At 36.3% G+C, this 17,315-nt stretch overlaps 1 protein-coding gene across 4 annotated transcripts in view; it reads right to left on the reverse strand.

The window, feature by feature from the left end:
* The window catches only part of OSBPL1A (oxysterol binding protein like 1A), a 217,301-nt gene that overhangs the window by 158,251 nt on the left and 41,735 nt on the right, over positions 1-17,315 (reverse strand). For 3 of the 4 annotated variants that reach the window (XM_081263607.1, XM_081263606.1, XM_081263608.1), the window contains exons 6-7: positions 12,085-12,170; positions 10,806-10,950 (exon numbers count right to left, since the gene is read on the reverse strand). The exons of the other annotated variant lie outside the window; for it this stretch is intronic. In XM_081263607.1, the coding sequence (XP_081119733.1) occupies positions 10,806-10,950; positions 12,085-12,170 (231 nt within the window). The remainder of the gene's footprint in view (positions 1-10,805; positions 10,951-12,084; positions 12,171-17,315) is intronic. 4 annotated transcript variants of the gene reach the window in all.

Consider the following 17,315-nt stretch of genomic DNA (forward strand, 5'->3'; position numbering starts at 1 on the left):
CCTTCTGATCCTACGGAGGTAAATGCCAACCGAGCCTTCATAGGCAGTGGCCACAGGATTTAAACGGGGCTTGGGAGAGACAGTCAGGACCCACCCGTTGCATTGGTCACCTGGCAAAGGGAAACGAACTGTCGCCATTTGCAAGAGACACCACCATGGCAGAGAACTGACGTCACCAGACTTCGGAGGAGGAGATAACTTCATTGAAACCTGCGGCTACAGGTGTGTAATCCCCTAGGCTTCCCTCTCCACACATCAGGGAAACCTTAAGGGCCCCTCCCAGCTCTTCCGTGAGCGCGATAGCCAGACCAAGGGAATCAGAAGTGGCATGGGATCCGCGGCGTGGAACTCCCGGCTACCGCTCCCACCAGTGCTGACAACTGAGGTCTCTTGCACCAGCTTCCAGGGGCGTGGCTGCCAGAGGGCAAGTAAAATTAGCTGAGGATTCCCAGCCCCAAGCTCTACAAACTTAGGGTCTGAGGGAATGGCAAACAGGGAAAGTGTGCCCAGATGTTCATGAAAATAGGGCTCCCGGGAGCAGCAGACCTGGCTTGTAGCCAGTATTGTGGTGAGCGTCACCGGTGAGAGGGGCCTGGCTAGAGGAAAAGTGGGGTATTGACAGGAGAAGCTTGGCCTGGTGGGCACAGCTCCACCTACTGAGAGAGAAGTTAATCAAACCGTAAGACTGCATTTATTAGGTTTTTTTTTTTTGATTTGGGTTTTTTTCTAATTTTCATTTTTCTTTTTTGTTGTTTTTTAAAATTTTTTTTGTTTAATTTTTTAATTTTTTTCTAATTTTAGTTATTACTATTATTATTTTTGAAAAAAAATTTTCTTTTTTTATTTCCTATTTTTTTCTTCATTTGTCTTTTCATTTCTTTTCAATTTTCTTATTCCCTCTTCCGTGAATTCTACCTGCTTACTCCCATTCTCTTTAGTGACTTCTTCCCTTCCCTTCTAATACCTTTCCTCCCAAGCATCAAATAAATTTATAGGAGTAAATAGTAACTCAGCAAACAGAACAAGAAGTAACATGAGCAGCATGAAAAAGCAAGGAAGAAAAGGAGTACAAACAATGCAGGACAGTCTAAATATTCAGGAGGACCTAGAGTCATCAGAAAAATGGTCATATAAAGAACTCAAGGAACACCTTAGACAGATGGAATGGAACCTTAAAGAGGATATGAGACAGCAAATTCAAACAGTGAAAGAACACATTGAAAACGAATTACATAAACAGATAAAAGAAGAAGTTAAGCATCTTTATCAATACATAGAGATTATAAAAAAAATCAAACAATAATTCTAGAAATGAAGGAAACTATAAACCGAATTAAAAACTCAATTGAGAGTATCACTAACAGATGGAGCAAGTAGAAGCCAGAACGTCAGATAATGAAGACAAAATATATCATCTTGAAAAGAGTTTAGCCAACTCAGAAAGGCAGGTAAAAAATCACGAGAAAAACATCCAAGAGATATGGGATAACATAAAAAACCAAACTTAAGAGTCATCGGGATAGAGGAAGGTATAGTGATTCAAACCAAGGGAATGAGCAACCTGCTGAATGAAATAATTACAGAAAACTTTCCAGAAATAAAAAAGGAAACGGATATACAAATTGTAGATGCATACAGGACACCGAGCATACAAAATCACAGTAGACCAACGCCAAGACACATTGTTATGAAGATATCCAATATACAGAACAAAGAGAAAATATTAAAAGCTACAAGAGAAAAGAGGCAGATGACATTCAGGGGTAAACCAATAAGGTTAACAACAGATTTTCATCACAGACACTGAAAGCAAGAAGGTCCTGGAACAATGTATTTCAAAGACTGAAAGACAATGGATGCCAACCAAGAATTCTATATCCAGCAAAATTAAGCTTCAGGTATGACAACGAAATAAAAATCTTTCATGATAAACAAAAGTTAAAAGAATTTGCAGCCAGAAAACCAGCATTGCAAAGCATCTTGAGCAAAACACTACACGAGGAAGAAATGAAAAACAATAACCAAAACCATCAGTGGGAAGTGCCTCGGTAAAGACAGAGGGCAGGGGGAAAGATAATCATGGAGAAACAAACTAAATTTCAAAAAAAAAGGATAAATAATCAAACATGGCTGGAAGTACAAACCATATATCAATAGTAACTCTAAATGTTAATGGCTTAAACTCTCCAATAAAGCGACATAGGCTGGTATCATGGATTAAAAAAACAAATCCAACAATATGCTGCCTCCAGGAGACACATCTGATTGGAAAAGACATACACAGGCTGAAGGTGAAAGGATGGGAAAAAATATACCACGCACACGGTCCTCATAAGCAAGCAGGGATGGCCATCCTGATATCGAATAAAATCGACTTGAAGACTAAGTTAATCAAAAGGGATAAGGAAGGACATTATATACTGTTAAAAGGAACCATTCACCAACAAGACATAACAATTATCAATATTTATGCACCAAATAATGGTGCTGTGACATTCATAAAACAAATTCTCCTCAAGTTCAAGAATCAAATAGACCACAACACAATAATTATGGGTGACTTCAACACACCTCTCTCACCATTGGACAGATCCTCCAAACAAAAGTTGAAAAAAGAAACTATAGAACTCAATACCACAATCAATAACCTAGACTTAACTGACATATATGGAATTTATCAACCATCATCAAGTGGATATACTTTTTTCTCAGCAGCACATGGATCCTTCTCAAAAATAGACCATATATTATGCCATAGGGCAACCCTCAGTAAATATAAAGGGGTGGAGATAATACCATGCATTTTATCTGATCATAATGGAATGAAACTGGAAATCAATGATAAAAGAAGGAAGGGAAAATCCTGCATCACATGGAAAATGAACAATATGTTACTGAATGATCAATGGGTTACAGAAGACATAAAGGAGGAAATGAAAAAATTCTTAGAGATAAACAAAAATTCAGACACAACATACCGGAATCTATGGGACACAATGAAAGCAGTTTTTTTTTTTTTTTTTTTTTTTTTTTTTTTTTTTTTTTTAAAGAGAGAGCGAGGAGATGAAAGCAGTTTTAAGAGGGAAATTCATTTCCTGGAGTTCATTCCTCAAAAAAATAAAAAAAACCAACAAATAAACGAACTCACACTACATCTCAAAACCCTGGAAAAGGAAGAGCAAAACAACAGCAAATATAGCAGAAGACAAGAAATAACTAAAATCAGAGCGGAAATCAATGAAATTGAAACAAAAGAAACTATTGAAAAAATTAACAAAACTAAAAGTTGGTTCTTCGAAAAAATAAATAAGATCGACAGACCTTTAGCCATGCTAACGAAGAGAAGAAGAGAGAGGACTCAAATTACTAACATACGGGATGAAAAAGGCAATATCACAACAGATGCTACAGAAATACAGAAGACAATTACAAATTATTTTGAAAACCTATATTCCAATAAAATAGAAGACAGTGAAGACATCGATAAATTTCTTAAGTCATATGATTTGCCCAGACTGAGTCAGGAGGATACACACAATTTGAACAGACCAATATCAATGGATGAAATTGAAGAAGCAATCAAAAGACTACCAACCAAGAAAAGCCCAGGACCGGATGGGTATACAGCAGAGTTTTACAAAACCTTTAAAGAAGAATTAATACCAATACTTTTCAAGTTATTTCAGGAAATAGAAAAAGAGGGAGCTCTTCCAAATGCATTCTATGAGGCCAACATCACCCTGATTCCGAAACCAGACAAAGACACCTCAAAAAACAGAAAACTACAGACCAATATCTCTAATGAACCTAGATGCAAAAATCCTCAATAAAATTCTGGCAAATCGAATACAAAAACACATCAAAAGAATTGTGCACCATGATCAAGTAGGATTCATCCGTGGGATGCAAGGATGGTTCAATATACGGAAATCAATAAATGTTATTCACCACATCAATAGACTTAAAGATAAGAGCCATATGATCCTCTCGATAGACGCAGAAAAAGCATTCGACAAAGTACAGCATCCCTTTATGTTCAAATATTAGAAAAACTAGGGAAAACAGGAACTTACCTTGACATTGTAAAAGCTATCTATGCTAAGCCTCAGGCTAGCATCATTCTGAATGGAGAAAAATTGAAGGCATTCCCTCTAAAATCTGGAACAAGACAGGGATGCCCTCTCTCACCACTTCTGTTCAACATAGTCCTCGAAACACTGGCCAGAGCAATTAGACAGACGAAAGAAATTAAAGGCATAAAAATAGGAAAAGAAGAACTTAAATTATCACTATTTGCAGATGACATGATTCTATACCTAGCAGACCCAAAAGGGTCTACAAAGAAACTATTAGAGCTAATAAATGAATTCAGCAAAGTGGCAGGATATAAAATCAACACGCATAAATCAAAGGCATTCCTGTATATCAGCGACAAATCCTCTGCAATGGAAATGAGGACAACCACTCCATTCACAATATCCTCAAAAAAATAAAATAAAATACTTGGGAATCAACCTAAGAAAAGAGGTGAAAGACCTATACAATGAAAACTACAGAACCCTAAAGAGAAAAATAGAAGAAGACCTCAGAAGATGGAAAAATATACCCTGTTCATGGATAGGCAGAACTAACATCATCAAAATGGCGATATTACCAAAAGTTCTCTATAAGTTCAATGCAATGCCAATCAAAATCCCAACAGCATTTCTTGTAGAAATAGATAAAACAATCATGAAATTCATATGGAATAATAAAAGACCCAGAATAGCAAAAACAATGCTAAGCAGGAAGTGTGAATCAGGCGGTATAGCGATACCAGACTTCAAACTATACTACAGAGCAATAGTAACAAAAACAGCATGGTACTGGTACCAAAACAGGCGTGTGGACCAATGGTACAGAATAGAGGACACAGTAACCAATCCACAAAACTACAACTATCTTATATTTGATAAAGGGGCTAAAAGCATGCAATGGAGGAAGGATAGCATCTTCAACAAATGGTGCTTGGAAAACTGGAAATCCATTTGCATCAAAATGAAACTGAATCCCTTTCTCTCGCCATGCACAAAAGTTAACTCAAAATGGATCAAGGAGCTTGATATCAAATCAGAGACACGGCGTCTGATAGAAGAAAAAGTTGCCTACGATCTACATACTGTGGGGTTGGGCTCGAAATTCCTCAATAGGACACCCATAGCACAAGAGTTAATAACTAGAATCAACAAATGGGACTTACTCAAACTAAAAAGTTTTTTCTCAGCAAAAGAAACAATAAGAGAGGTAAATAGGGAGCCTACCTCCTGGGAACAAATCTTTACTCCTCACACTTCAGACAGAGCCCTAATATCCAGAGTATACAAAGAACTCAAAAAATTAGACAATAAGATAACAAATAACCCAATCAACAAATGGGCCAAGGACCTGAACAGACACTTCTCAGAGGAGGACATACAATCAGTCAACAAGTACAGGAAAAAATGCTCACCCCATCGCTAGCAGTCAGAGAAATGCAAATCAAAACTACCCTAAGATACCATCTCACTCCAGTAAGATTGGCAGCCATTATGAAGTCAAACAACAACAAGTGCTGGCGAGGATGTGGAGAAAAGGGTACACTTGTTCATTGCTGGTGGGACTGCAAATTGGTGCAGCCAATTTGGAAAGCAGTATGGAGATTTCTTGGAAAGCTGGGAATGGAACCACCATTTGACCTAGCTATTCCCCTTCTGGGTCTATTCCCTAAAGACCTAAAAAGAGCATGCTACAGGGACACTGCTACATCGATGTTCATAGCAGCACAATTCACAATAGCAAGACTGTGGAACCAACCTAGATGTCCTTCAATAGACGAATGGATAAAAAAAATGTGGCATTTATACACAATGGAGTATTACTCTGCATTAAAAAACGACAAAATCATAGAATTGGGAGGGAAATGGATGGCATTAGAGCAGATTATGCTAAGTGAAACTAGCCAATCCCTAAAAAACAAATGCCAAATGTCTTCTTTGATATAAGGAGAGTAACTAAGAACAGAGTAGGGACGAAGAGATGAGAAGAAGATTAACATTAAACAGGGATGAGAGGTGGGAGTGAAAGGGAGAGAGAAGGGAAATTGCATGGAAATGGAAGGAGACCCTCAGGGTTATACAAAATTACATACAAGAGGAAGTGAGTGGAAAGGGGAAAATAATACAAGGGGGAGAAATGAATTACAGTAGAGGGGGTAGAGAGAGAAGAGGGGAGGGGAGGGGAGGGGAGGGGAGGGGAGGGGATGGGGGATAGTAGAGGACAGGAAAGGCAGTAGACTACAACAGACACTAGTATGGCAATATGTAAATCAATGGAAGTGTAACTGATGTGATTCTGCAATCTGTATACGGGGTAAAGATGGGAGTTCATAACCCACTTGAATCAAAGTGCGAAATATGATATATCAAGAACTATGTAATGTTTTGAACAACCAACAATAAAAAAAATTAAAAAAAAATAAAGAGTGCAGTATGAAGAGGGGGGAATCGGTACCTTTAGACTATGGAAACTGACAGACACTACTACCTCAACCAGGTGATAAAGTATGGATCTGTGTGTGATCTGTGATACAATGTGAAGATGGAACTTCACTTTTTTATTTTTTCTTTCTTTTTTTGGCTTTCCCCTATGGTTTCATAGGTTTAATTTAACCTAATTTAACAACAAATTCCAACTGAGTGACATTCTACAAAACACCTGATAAATACTCTTCAAAACTGCCAAAGTCATCAAAAACAACTAAAAGTAGTCTAAGGAGACATAACATATCCTGGATCAGAAAAATCCTGGAACAAAAAAAACAATAATATGCAAAAACTAAGGAAATCTGAATTGAATATGGACTTCAGTTAACAATGTATCAATACTGGTTCACTAATTATAACAAATGTAGCATTTTAATGTAAGATATTAATAAGAGGAACTGAATGAGGGAATATGAATACTTACTCTGCAATATTTCTATAAATATAAAACTGTTCTGAAAAGTAAAAATAATAAATAAATAAATACATTTTCTGACTAGAAAAAAAAAATGCGCCTCTGTCATCTGTCAAGCTCCCATATGTGCATGATTTCATTTTTAAACTATGTGGTCTGCTCATCTACCCTGAGTCAATACCCAAACCAAGATCTTGCTGAGAGATCTTATTCCTCTCATGATTTTAATTAACTCTTTATGCTAATAATTCCCAAGTATCTTTCTTCCCCAGATTTTTCCATTAACCTCAAATTTCTATTTTCAAATGTCTCACTTGATTTATATAATAGATATTTCAAAATTTAAATATCTTTAAAAGCCAAACTCCCTTTGGATCAGCTGCTAACTTGCTACCTTCCCTTCCTCAATAACTAAAGGCATTTTCCAAACACTCAAGTCAAACTCTGTCATCCTTGACCACTTCACATCCAAACCATGACAAAACCCTGGCCACTCTACCTTAAAAATGTATTAAAAACCTAACCACTGAACTACTACCTGTGTTGCCATAATCCTACTGAAGTCGACACCATCTCTCACCCAGGTTATTCCAACAGCCTCTTCCTTGCTGTTCCTCTCTGTCCCTGCCCTCCTGCAGTCTATTCTACTTACAGCTAGCTAGATGATATTATGTAACTTAAGTCAAATTAAGTTTGCACTTAATTTTAAGCTGCACTCTAAATCCCCCATTTTCCCATCTCACATAGATACAAAACTCCCTGAAAACAGGGGCTTGCCTGCTTTGCTTTCTTCACTGCTCCAGATCCCGAGTATCTGGTATTACCCAGCACACAAACACTCTAAGTATTTGTTGAATAAATGAGTCTTAATTACCATAGGGTCATTACTCCTTTTATCCAGCAGAATACCCCAGGTTCTCTTTCCTTTTTACATTTTGAACCTTTGACTTTCTTAGAATTTCTTTGAATTCATAAATTAATTTTGGGAGAACCCCTAGCTTTTAAATGTTGAGTTCCTCTCCACCCAAAACATGATAGGTCTATTTTTTTAGATGTTCTTTTATGTTGTGTTCATAATTTCCTCCATAAAAAAACTAAGCATTTTTATCAAATATATACCCACTTTTTTTTTGCTATTACCATAAATGTTACCTTTTAAAAAATTACATTTCTGCCACAATTAAATCTTCAAGTTCTTTTTCTATTACATATTCCTCCTTAAATTTAAATGCTTAAATTTCCCTTTGCCTTAAAAAACCTCCATTTGAGGCTGGGGATGTAGCTTAGAGATAGCACACTTGCCTGGCATGTGTGAAGCCCCTGAGTTCCATCCCCAATGCCACACAAAAAAATAAATAAATAAAATTTTAAAACTCCACTTGGCTATGAAGCCATCTGTTCTTAAATAGAAGTAGTTAAATAGTGCTAACTCAGCTTCTTCACTTCCTACTCAATCCTTAAGCCCTAACCTAGCCTTTGTTCAACAATGGTCCAGTGAAAACTGCTCTTTCAGAAATGACCACCACACACTGAGTCAATGAATTCCACGGCCCTTCCTCAGTGTTTATCTTCTTCAGTCTAAGTTGAACATGATACCAATAACATCCTACCCCTTTGCTCTGAATTTTTTCTCTTCTTTTGGCTTCCATTAAACTGATTTTCTTTCCCTTCTCGTGGGTATGTCCCCTTCTCCATCCTCCAATTTCTCTCATACCTTTATTTCAGGAAGAACTTATACTCTGTTTTAGGGATATAGGGAGAGCCTCATGAGGGAAGCAGACTTTCGGCCAGCTCTTGAAGTGAGAATAGGGTTTACCATATGGATAAGTAGAAAAGAAGAATTTCTGGCAGAAAGAATATCATATGCAAGCTGGGTGTAGTGGTGGACACCTGTAATTCTAGCAACTTGGGAGGCTGAGGCTGGAGGACCACAAGTTTAAGACCAGCCTGAGCAACTTAGCAAAACCCTGCTTCAAAAAGGAAAAGGGGTTGGGGATGTAGCTCATTGTCCGAGAATACCTAGGTTCAATCCCCAGCATAAAGGAAAAAAAAAGCCAAGTGAGGAAAGCATAGTTAACACAGAGCCTTGAATAGTTTGGTGCATTCAGAGCTGTACTGTCCAATATGGTAGATGCAAATCATATGTAGTAATAGGTACCTGAAATGTGGCTATTCCAAATTGAGGTATGCTGCAAGTGACCTTCCAAATTAAGGGGTAAGATGGCCTGCCATTCCAAGGCTTTCTACTATATAAGTCTAACCTGTATGCAGTAGTACCTAATGCTGCTCCTCTTATATGCTCTTGGATGTGACAACCTGGAGATATCCCCTAAACTTATGTTTTCATCTTCATGTTTTTTTCATAATCTTTTCTCTGCCAAGAATACCCTTTCCCAAACTTCTTATCATAGGGAATCAAAATCTTAATAAAAGTATTATGTTTATAAAATTAGAGAAAAACCTAAGGATACAGCCTTTTGTTAGAGATACAAATTGAAGCATTTAGACATGATTTTTTTTTAAAATCCTACTAGGATTTTAGAGTCTATATCAAATACCTACTCCTTCATGTGAAATAATTTTTATTTAACCCAAACCTTGAACAAACACACATATTAGAACATATTATGTGCTATATGTTGCTCTAGGTGCTAGTTAAACCTGTTAATAAAATGTTATCCCTGGGCAAATGAGGTTAGTCTTAAGGCAGACAGTTCCATAAGATAACTATTACAATGAAACATAATTAAGGCTCTGATGGAGCTGGATACAAAGTCCTTCCTACAGGAGCACTGACAAGTCCTAATACAGGCTGGTGTCAGGCAGAGGGAAGCATCCTAAAATGACATAAAAGGCCCTCATGGGATATTCTCCCTTTAATTACCCAAGACATTTCTGGTAGCTTCTTTTCTGTTTATCCAATTCTATCTTGGATACAGTCAAGCATGTACCCTAGACTCCCAACATGTGTAGATTCCATATTTGCCAACTTGCCCATTGCTAAATTTATTTAACACCAAAATTAATACCTATGGTGATTTCTTGGTTATTCATGCACATTCTCAGAGTGGGGAAAAGTTTTGAGTTGCCCAAGACTCACTTTCCCAGCTTGTTCTACAAGTTGAGCTAAAAAAAGGTGATACTTGGTTCAGCTCTCATAAGGAACAAGTGTCCCTGCTGTGGTTTATATTTAGAGTCACATTTTTGTGTTTTTGTTGGCGACTTTGATGTTTTAAATGGCCCTAAAGCACAGTGTTGAAGTACTGCCTAGTGTTCCTAGGTACAAGATAGTGATGTGCCTTCCACAGAAAACACAACTTAGCCAAGCTTCATTCAGGCATAATTATGATTTCGTTACTCATGATCTGAGTATTAATGAATCAACAATATATATTAAATAAGGTGTTTTTAAAAAGACCCACAAATGTTATAGATCAGTGGGTGAAAATGTGACGAGAGGCCCCCAGGAACCTCCTGAGCTTCTAGGAACAATGGTTCAGAATTCATTAATTCAGTATTGGTGGCAGTGTTCCAGGACATAACTACTACAAACAATTGGAATCAACAGTACTTATCTTTCCCTCAAGGGTCAGATCTATCTTAGTCATCACTGGTGCTTCCTTTGGCATAGGTAAGCAATACCAAAGAGTTTAAATCTTAACTGAAAAGAAAACTAGTGTTTATTATTTCTTTAGTGAATGCCTTGACTTCAAAAGTAGAGATCATACAGTTTAACAAAGGCTGACTACTAAAACAAAATAATCTTATATAATATTAACGCATTTTATGGCTTCAGAATGACCAGCAAAGGCTTTCATCAATATGCTTACCATTTTTGTTCTTCAGATTAGGATCTGCTCCACTTTTTAGAAGTTTTAAGGCACACTGCTTGTGGGCCCGGTAGGCTGCACAATGCAACGGTGTGTTTCCTAACTGATCCGAACAATTAACATCAGGAGGATTAGGCCTGTTGAGCTACCAATGAGAGAAATGCAATGCAGAATTATACATCAAAAGCAGACTTTTTCCCAGAAGGTGTTCAAGCAGAGCCTGGAGAACAGCAGGACTGGTTTGGCATTTAGACTATACATGACTTCTGGCTCACTAAACCAGCCAACCCTACCACTCCTGTGCTCGTCCCACAAATGCCACTAGATCGCAGACCTATGTCCAGTTTCCACAGCCCTTGATGACAAGACACTACACGCTATGCCAGTGACACCCTATCCACCCCTGGCATTAAAATTTCACCAAGCGTGCTTGCTCCGACCAGTTCTGCATTTATTTCACACTCGTGACAGCAAAGCTACGAATCAGGCTACCATGAACAGTCCCTGAGGAGAGTTAAAACCATAGATGTTAAATGTGTAAATGTCAAAGTTCTATTGAATTTGTTGTTCCCACCTTACTGTTTTAGGAACTTCTTTATATAGTCTCCATTTCACAAAATTTTAAAAAATGTTTCAGGCACTAAACTTAGAAACTAAAGGAGCTGTTTCAAATAAAGCTGAAATAACTTTAAAGCAAATGGCAATGCTTCAGTCTTGAATTCAGAACAAATTTAGAGTTTCATGTTTAATGAGACTATGCAGGAAATGGAAACTGGAAAGTAGGTCTCCTAGGAGGAAAAAAAAAGTATGCAAAGCTTTTAATCTGCACTAACATGATATAATATTCTGAAATACATCCCTTTTTTCTATTTTCTAGAAGGACAGCATTCCTTTCAGAAATTACTGCTCATCAAAATTAGGGAGAAAAACTTACCCTTTTAGAGACTCCTACATATTGTGTTTAAATTTTAAATTGGTTTAATCCAAAAAAATAATTTAAGTTGTCCTTACATTAACTATTTTCTATTAAAAATTAGATTTTTATCCATCAGGTTTTCAGCAGGGGGTGGGAATGTAAATCAGAAATTCAGAAAAACAAATCACCATTTAAAATGTGTCCTGCTTAAACTTTACTGTGCTCAATGTTGTTAGACATTTAAGGACTTTTGTCCTATTATTATAATCTCTGACACATTCAGTCCCCTGTTCATGAAATTATGAACTTTACATTAAGTTTAAAATTTCTTGAAGAACTGCCTTTTGCTTATTGTTGTATTACCAGAGCTGTGAGTTCTGCTGTTTTGCCTTCTCTTGCTGCTGCTAAAAGCAATTCTTCAAGCTTTCTTTGTTGTGTCCTTTCTACAGCTGCAAAAAGAAAACATGTATGATTCTGCTACCAGTCAGCATCCTTTTAGCAACTTAATTACAAAGACATATAAAGAAAAATGTGGTCATAGTGAAAAAAAGTTTTGAACTGTAATTCAAATGCAGACTATAGACTCTCATTCTTTCAGATGAGTTCAATTTCCTTCAAGTTTGATGGAATTATGTTTTCAATTCAGTGGACTTTGTTTTATTCACCATAATACTCAACAAAATTATAAATTACTTTTGTATAGTAAAATACTATTATGTATCTATCTGCTTGGAAAGGTAGATAAACTGTGTTCAGACCTTCCAGAACCTTTTAAAGGGAAGAGAAAAATAATAAGAAATAGCATTGGTAGAAAGATAAACAAATCACATAAACATATGCAGATAGGTTTTAATCTACTTACATACTTCCACATATTATAAAATTTATTCTATTTAATAAATATCATAACACTACTACCAAGTGCTATTCAATACACTTAAAAAATATTAACTCATTACATCATCCTACCCACCCTGAAGTAGTTGTTACTATGCTAATTTTATGGACAAAGAAATGGAGGCATCAGGTCAGGGAACTTGGCCAAGGTCATGAGGTAGAGGAGCTGGGCTGTGAATTTAGGCAAGCTGGTGCCAAAGCCCATGCTACTTTCAAATCATGTTTGCATGAAAAGAGCAACTGGCAATCTAATCTAAGAGTAGAATAAGTTCTCATTTCTGCTAGATTTGGATTCTGTTTTGACTTACAGAAAAGAAACAATTTCATACAAAGTTTAGTAATCCCATTTAACACACATGTACAATATCCTATGCAAAGGCTCAAGAGAGGATTATTCTCCTGGCAGTTTTCCTGGCTAAGACGAGTCATGCGCAGAGAAACAGGCTGGGCAACAAGATTACTGGGGAAACAGATGAACATTTTTTAACAGTAATTACTACATGCTAATCCTTGATCCAGATACTATGTAAACCACTGCATTTCAACTACAGAGAACACAAACATTGAATATAGGAAAAGTAAAAACCAGTTTAGCTTTGTCTTAAGAAATGATGAAGTAACTCAGAATCATCATCATCTATTCTCACATTTTTGCTTCCATACTCGGACTCTGTCTATGTAGGCGCTAGGTGGCTTTAATAGGAACCACTATCTTCCATCTTTCCTTTCACTATGAGCTCTTCAAGAGCAGTAATCCCCTGGTACCTGCCTCCACTACTGCATTATCCTGACCTATAACTTATTCCCTTAGTGTCTGGATGGATCCCAGAGCCTCATGCATGTTAGGCAAGCTTTCTATCTTGAGCTATATCCCCAGTCCTCTCTCAGAGGTCCTTTAAGTCTAGCACCTGTTCTTAATTCTTATGTATCCAGGCATTTATAAGGTACTCAGCACAATACATATCAGTTGTTAAATAATGTTTCACACTTCAGGGAAAGGATATAAAGAATACCCTAATATTTTTTTTCTAGATTTTCTAGGCTCACAAATGAGAACAAATAGGAATTTAAGAGTTGAAAACCCTGCATATGTTCCTGTAAACTTCCTGTGCTATGTTTATTCAGAGCAAAGACTGATGATCCAGTAAATGAAAAGCAAATACTCCAACAGGTGATGGGGCTCCTAGAGTGCTGATAACATTCTCTTTCTTGCTGTGGATGCTGTTCATAAGGACACTGTATTTTTGTGAAAATAGTGGGCTGCATATTAATGATATATATTTTTATCTCCATGAATACATCTTAAGGAAATACTCTAAATCCAAAAAAAAATATTAAAATTTAAATTTAATAAGATACCAAACTCTTTCATTTCAATCAGAATCCAGAGTTAGTTGGGATTTCAGAGGTAATGAAATCTACCTTCACCTTAATAGACAATTATATACTTTCACAGGTTTGTAGTAGCACACATTGAAATGCAGAATACCTGGTAAATTTTGATGCAGATAGAAAATCACAACTTCACAATCACCACAGAAATAGATAATTTGGACAAATATTATCAATGAATGTTAAAACCACTGACTGAAAATTTATTGGTAAACAAAATACATTAAGTGGTCTCAAGTTTCTCCCTCAGTTTATTAGTTACAAAGGGAAAAACATAGAATTCCAGTGGACCACCCAGTGATCAGAGTTAACATCACCAATAATGGAACAAAGTGACATTCTGTATCTCCTATGATGCACCAGTGAGGACACAACCTCACCTATACAATATTCCTGCCAAAAAAAAAATGCATACCCTGAATCTGATCATATAAAACAGAAAGACCCAAATTGAGGGACATTCTACAAATAATTCCACAATTGCCTTCCTCTTCTAAAAGGCAAACATTATGAAAGGGGCAGGGGGGAAGCCTGCAGAACTGTTTCAGATATAAGATGACTAGAAAGATGTGACAATTAAATACAACATGGGACTTCTGATTAGATCCTGGATTGGGTGGAAAACGCTACAAGAAGTTTTTTTACACAACAGGCAAAATTTATATATAAAAAACATATATAATATTGTTGAGTACCCCTTATTCAAAATGTTTGGGATCACTTGTCAACACTAATTCAAAAATCCAAAATGGAAAATACTCAAGGATCCAAAAACTTTTTGAATATCATGGTACTCAAAAATTTTACATTTTCAAGCAATTCCAATTTCAGATTAGGGATGCTCAACCTGTATATTAATGTAAAGTTCCCTGAGAGTGATCACTATGAAATCAGCCCTCCATATTCATGGGTTTCACATCTGTGGATTTAACCAACCAGATTGAAAATAATAAAACACTTTGTATCTGTATTGAACATGTTCAAATTTTTCTTGTAATTATTCCCTAAATAATACAGTAAAACTGCTATTTATATAGCATTTACACTGTATTAGGGATCATAAGTAATTTACTTGGGAAGACATGCATAGATTATAAACAAATACATTTTATGTAAGGGATATGAGCACCTGCAGATTTTGGTATCCAGGGATGCCTTACACCAATCCCTACAGAACTGAGGAAAGACTAAAATTATGTGATATGTAAGAAAATATGCTTGTTCTTAAGAGATATTTGCTGAAGTATCAGTATTTCTGCAAATTATTCTCAAATTGTTTAACAAAAAAAAGTAAATAACATCAAATATGTACAATAACTCAGGTATGGCAAAATATCTACCAATTGATGAATCTAAATAAAGGACATACAAAGGAAGTACAACTGTTCATTGTATTAATCTTGAAATATTCCAATAGGTTGGAGACTTTTTCAAAATAAAAAGACAAATGAGAAACATAAAAAAGTTTGGGTTTCTTTTTGTTTTTGTTTTTTTGTTTTTGCCTGACAAGTAGTAGTCTACTGTTTCCCCAAATACTAAAATCATAGGAAACTCACTGCACTTTCCAAGGAAACTCACACCATTGTGACAATACACTGGCCCCAAATATCAACTCCCTGGTACCATATCAAGTGGGCCATCAACTGGCCGTAGTTCTGCCACAAATAACAACATCCTTTCCTAAATAACTGCTCTTCAGATATTTAAGTATGCTGTCACTGTGCCTAACTATGTCTATCTCTCTGGAATAAAAAATTTCCTAAGAGCTTTGTAATGTTGTGAACAACCAATAAAAAAAATAAAATAAAATAAAGGAAGCTTTGTACAGCTGTGGTACAGTAGTCAACCCGCTGTGCTTCATTTTACCCCAGCTGCGGAAGTTCAGCCTCAAATGTGAAATTTACTGTGTCAAGGAAACAGTTATCATTGTTGAACAAAAGGCAAAATAAAAGGTAGTAAAAAAGTAAAAAAAAAAAAAAATTCCTGTCTCTTTGTGCATTATCCCCTGATCTGGTTTCTGGTCTATGTATGGTCTTCGTAGGTTGCTCAAAGCACCTCTTGTAGTTTGCCAATGACTGTTTAGTGATCTACCCACAAATGGTATTATATTGACTAAGGGGAGCTCATTAGAACAGAATCACTCAATTGGGTCTCTACTTCTGTTTCCCAGGATATGACCACATGAGCTGACAAATCATATTACCCGTGAAGTCAAATAAGCCCTTGTCCTTGCACAATTTAGGTTTTGGAAGAGCCTTAAAGCATGTCTTTACAATTTCTCTTATTAAATGTCAACTTGTCAGGCTCACCTAACATTCCAGTCTGTCAGGAAAACCTCAGTTCTGGGTTCTCATCTTGATACATTAAAACAACAGGACAGGAACAAAGACAGTTACCTTATCCTCTCAATTAGTCTATAATGTATTAAAGGGCGGAGACTACAACCAATACATTTTGCATGTCCCCAAATCACATGATATACTGCCTGACAGAGATAGTATATGTGACTTCTATTCATTGACAATGAAAGAATTTGTTTTAATGCAGGAGTATGTTAAGACACTGATCTAAAGATATCTGACAAGCAAAGCTGATCCGAAAGAAGAATAGTGAATACTGGAGACTGGGAAGTGGGAGAAAAAAAAGAATTGGATTTGATCAGTGTATGTTGTATGCATGTAAGAAAATATTGCACTAACCTATTAATACATATAAAGAATATACATTAATAAAAATTTTTTAAATAAAGATGTCTGAACACAGACATTTTCTAACTGCAGAATAAGAAAGAAGAGTTCAGTTCTGAAAGTCAGTGGAAAAATAGTAAAAAGTAGGATGTAGGATATTACACAGATAAAAACACTAATAACTGTTATACATCAATGAGGTCCTCAAGAAAATGGAGCCAGTTGTCTTCCCCAATATCAAAACACCCCCAGTAGCCACACTACTTGGTTTCTCTGTCTGGAACAGCACCTCTGTATTCCTTCACAATCATATTTCACCAGCTTATCCACTACATTCCCTCATTTCTCTTTTTCTACTTTTATTTTGCTGGATATTGGAAAAATAGATTTATAAAACATGCATAATTTTGTATAAGCTAAGAATTTAAATGCCATGAGGGAATTCTCATATAGATAATTTTGTGTACAAATAACTACTCCCCAAATGACATTATCAATAGAGTACAAGAGAGTACAGGCTTCTTGTCATCTACATGGATATTTTAGAAGCTATTTTACCCATACTGTTGATCTTGGCTATAATTAAGCTAAATTATGCTTATGTTAAGATCCATGATA

Source organism: Spermophilus citellus (genome assembly GCF_964194105.1).
Source record: "Spermophilus citellus genome assembly, chromosome: 12".
NCBI classification, from domain to species: Eukaryota; Metazoa; Chordata; class Mammalia; order Rodentia; family Sciuridae; genus Spermophilus; species Spermophilus citellus.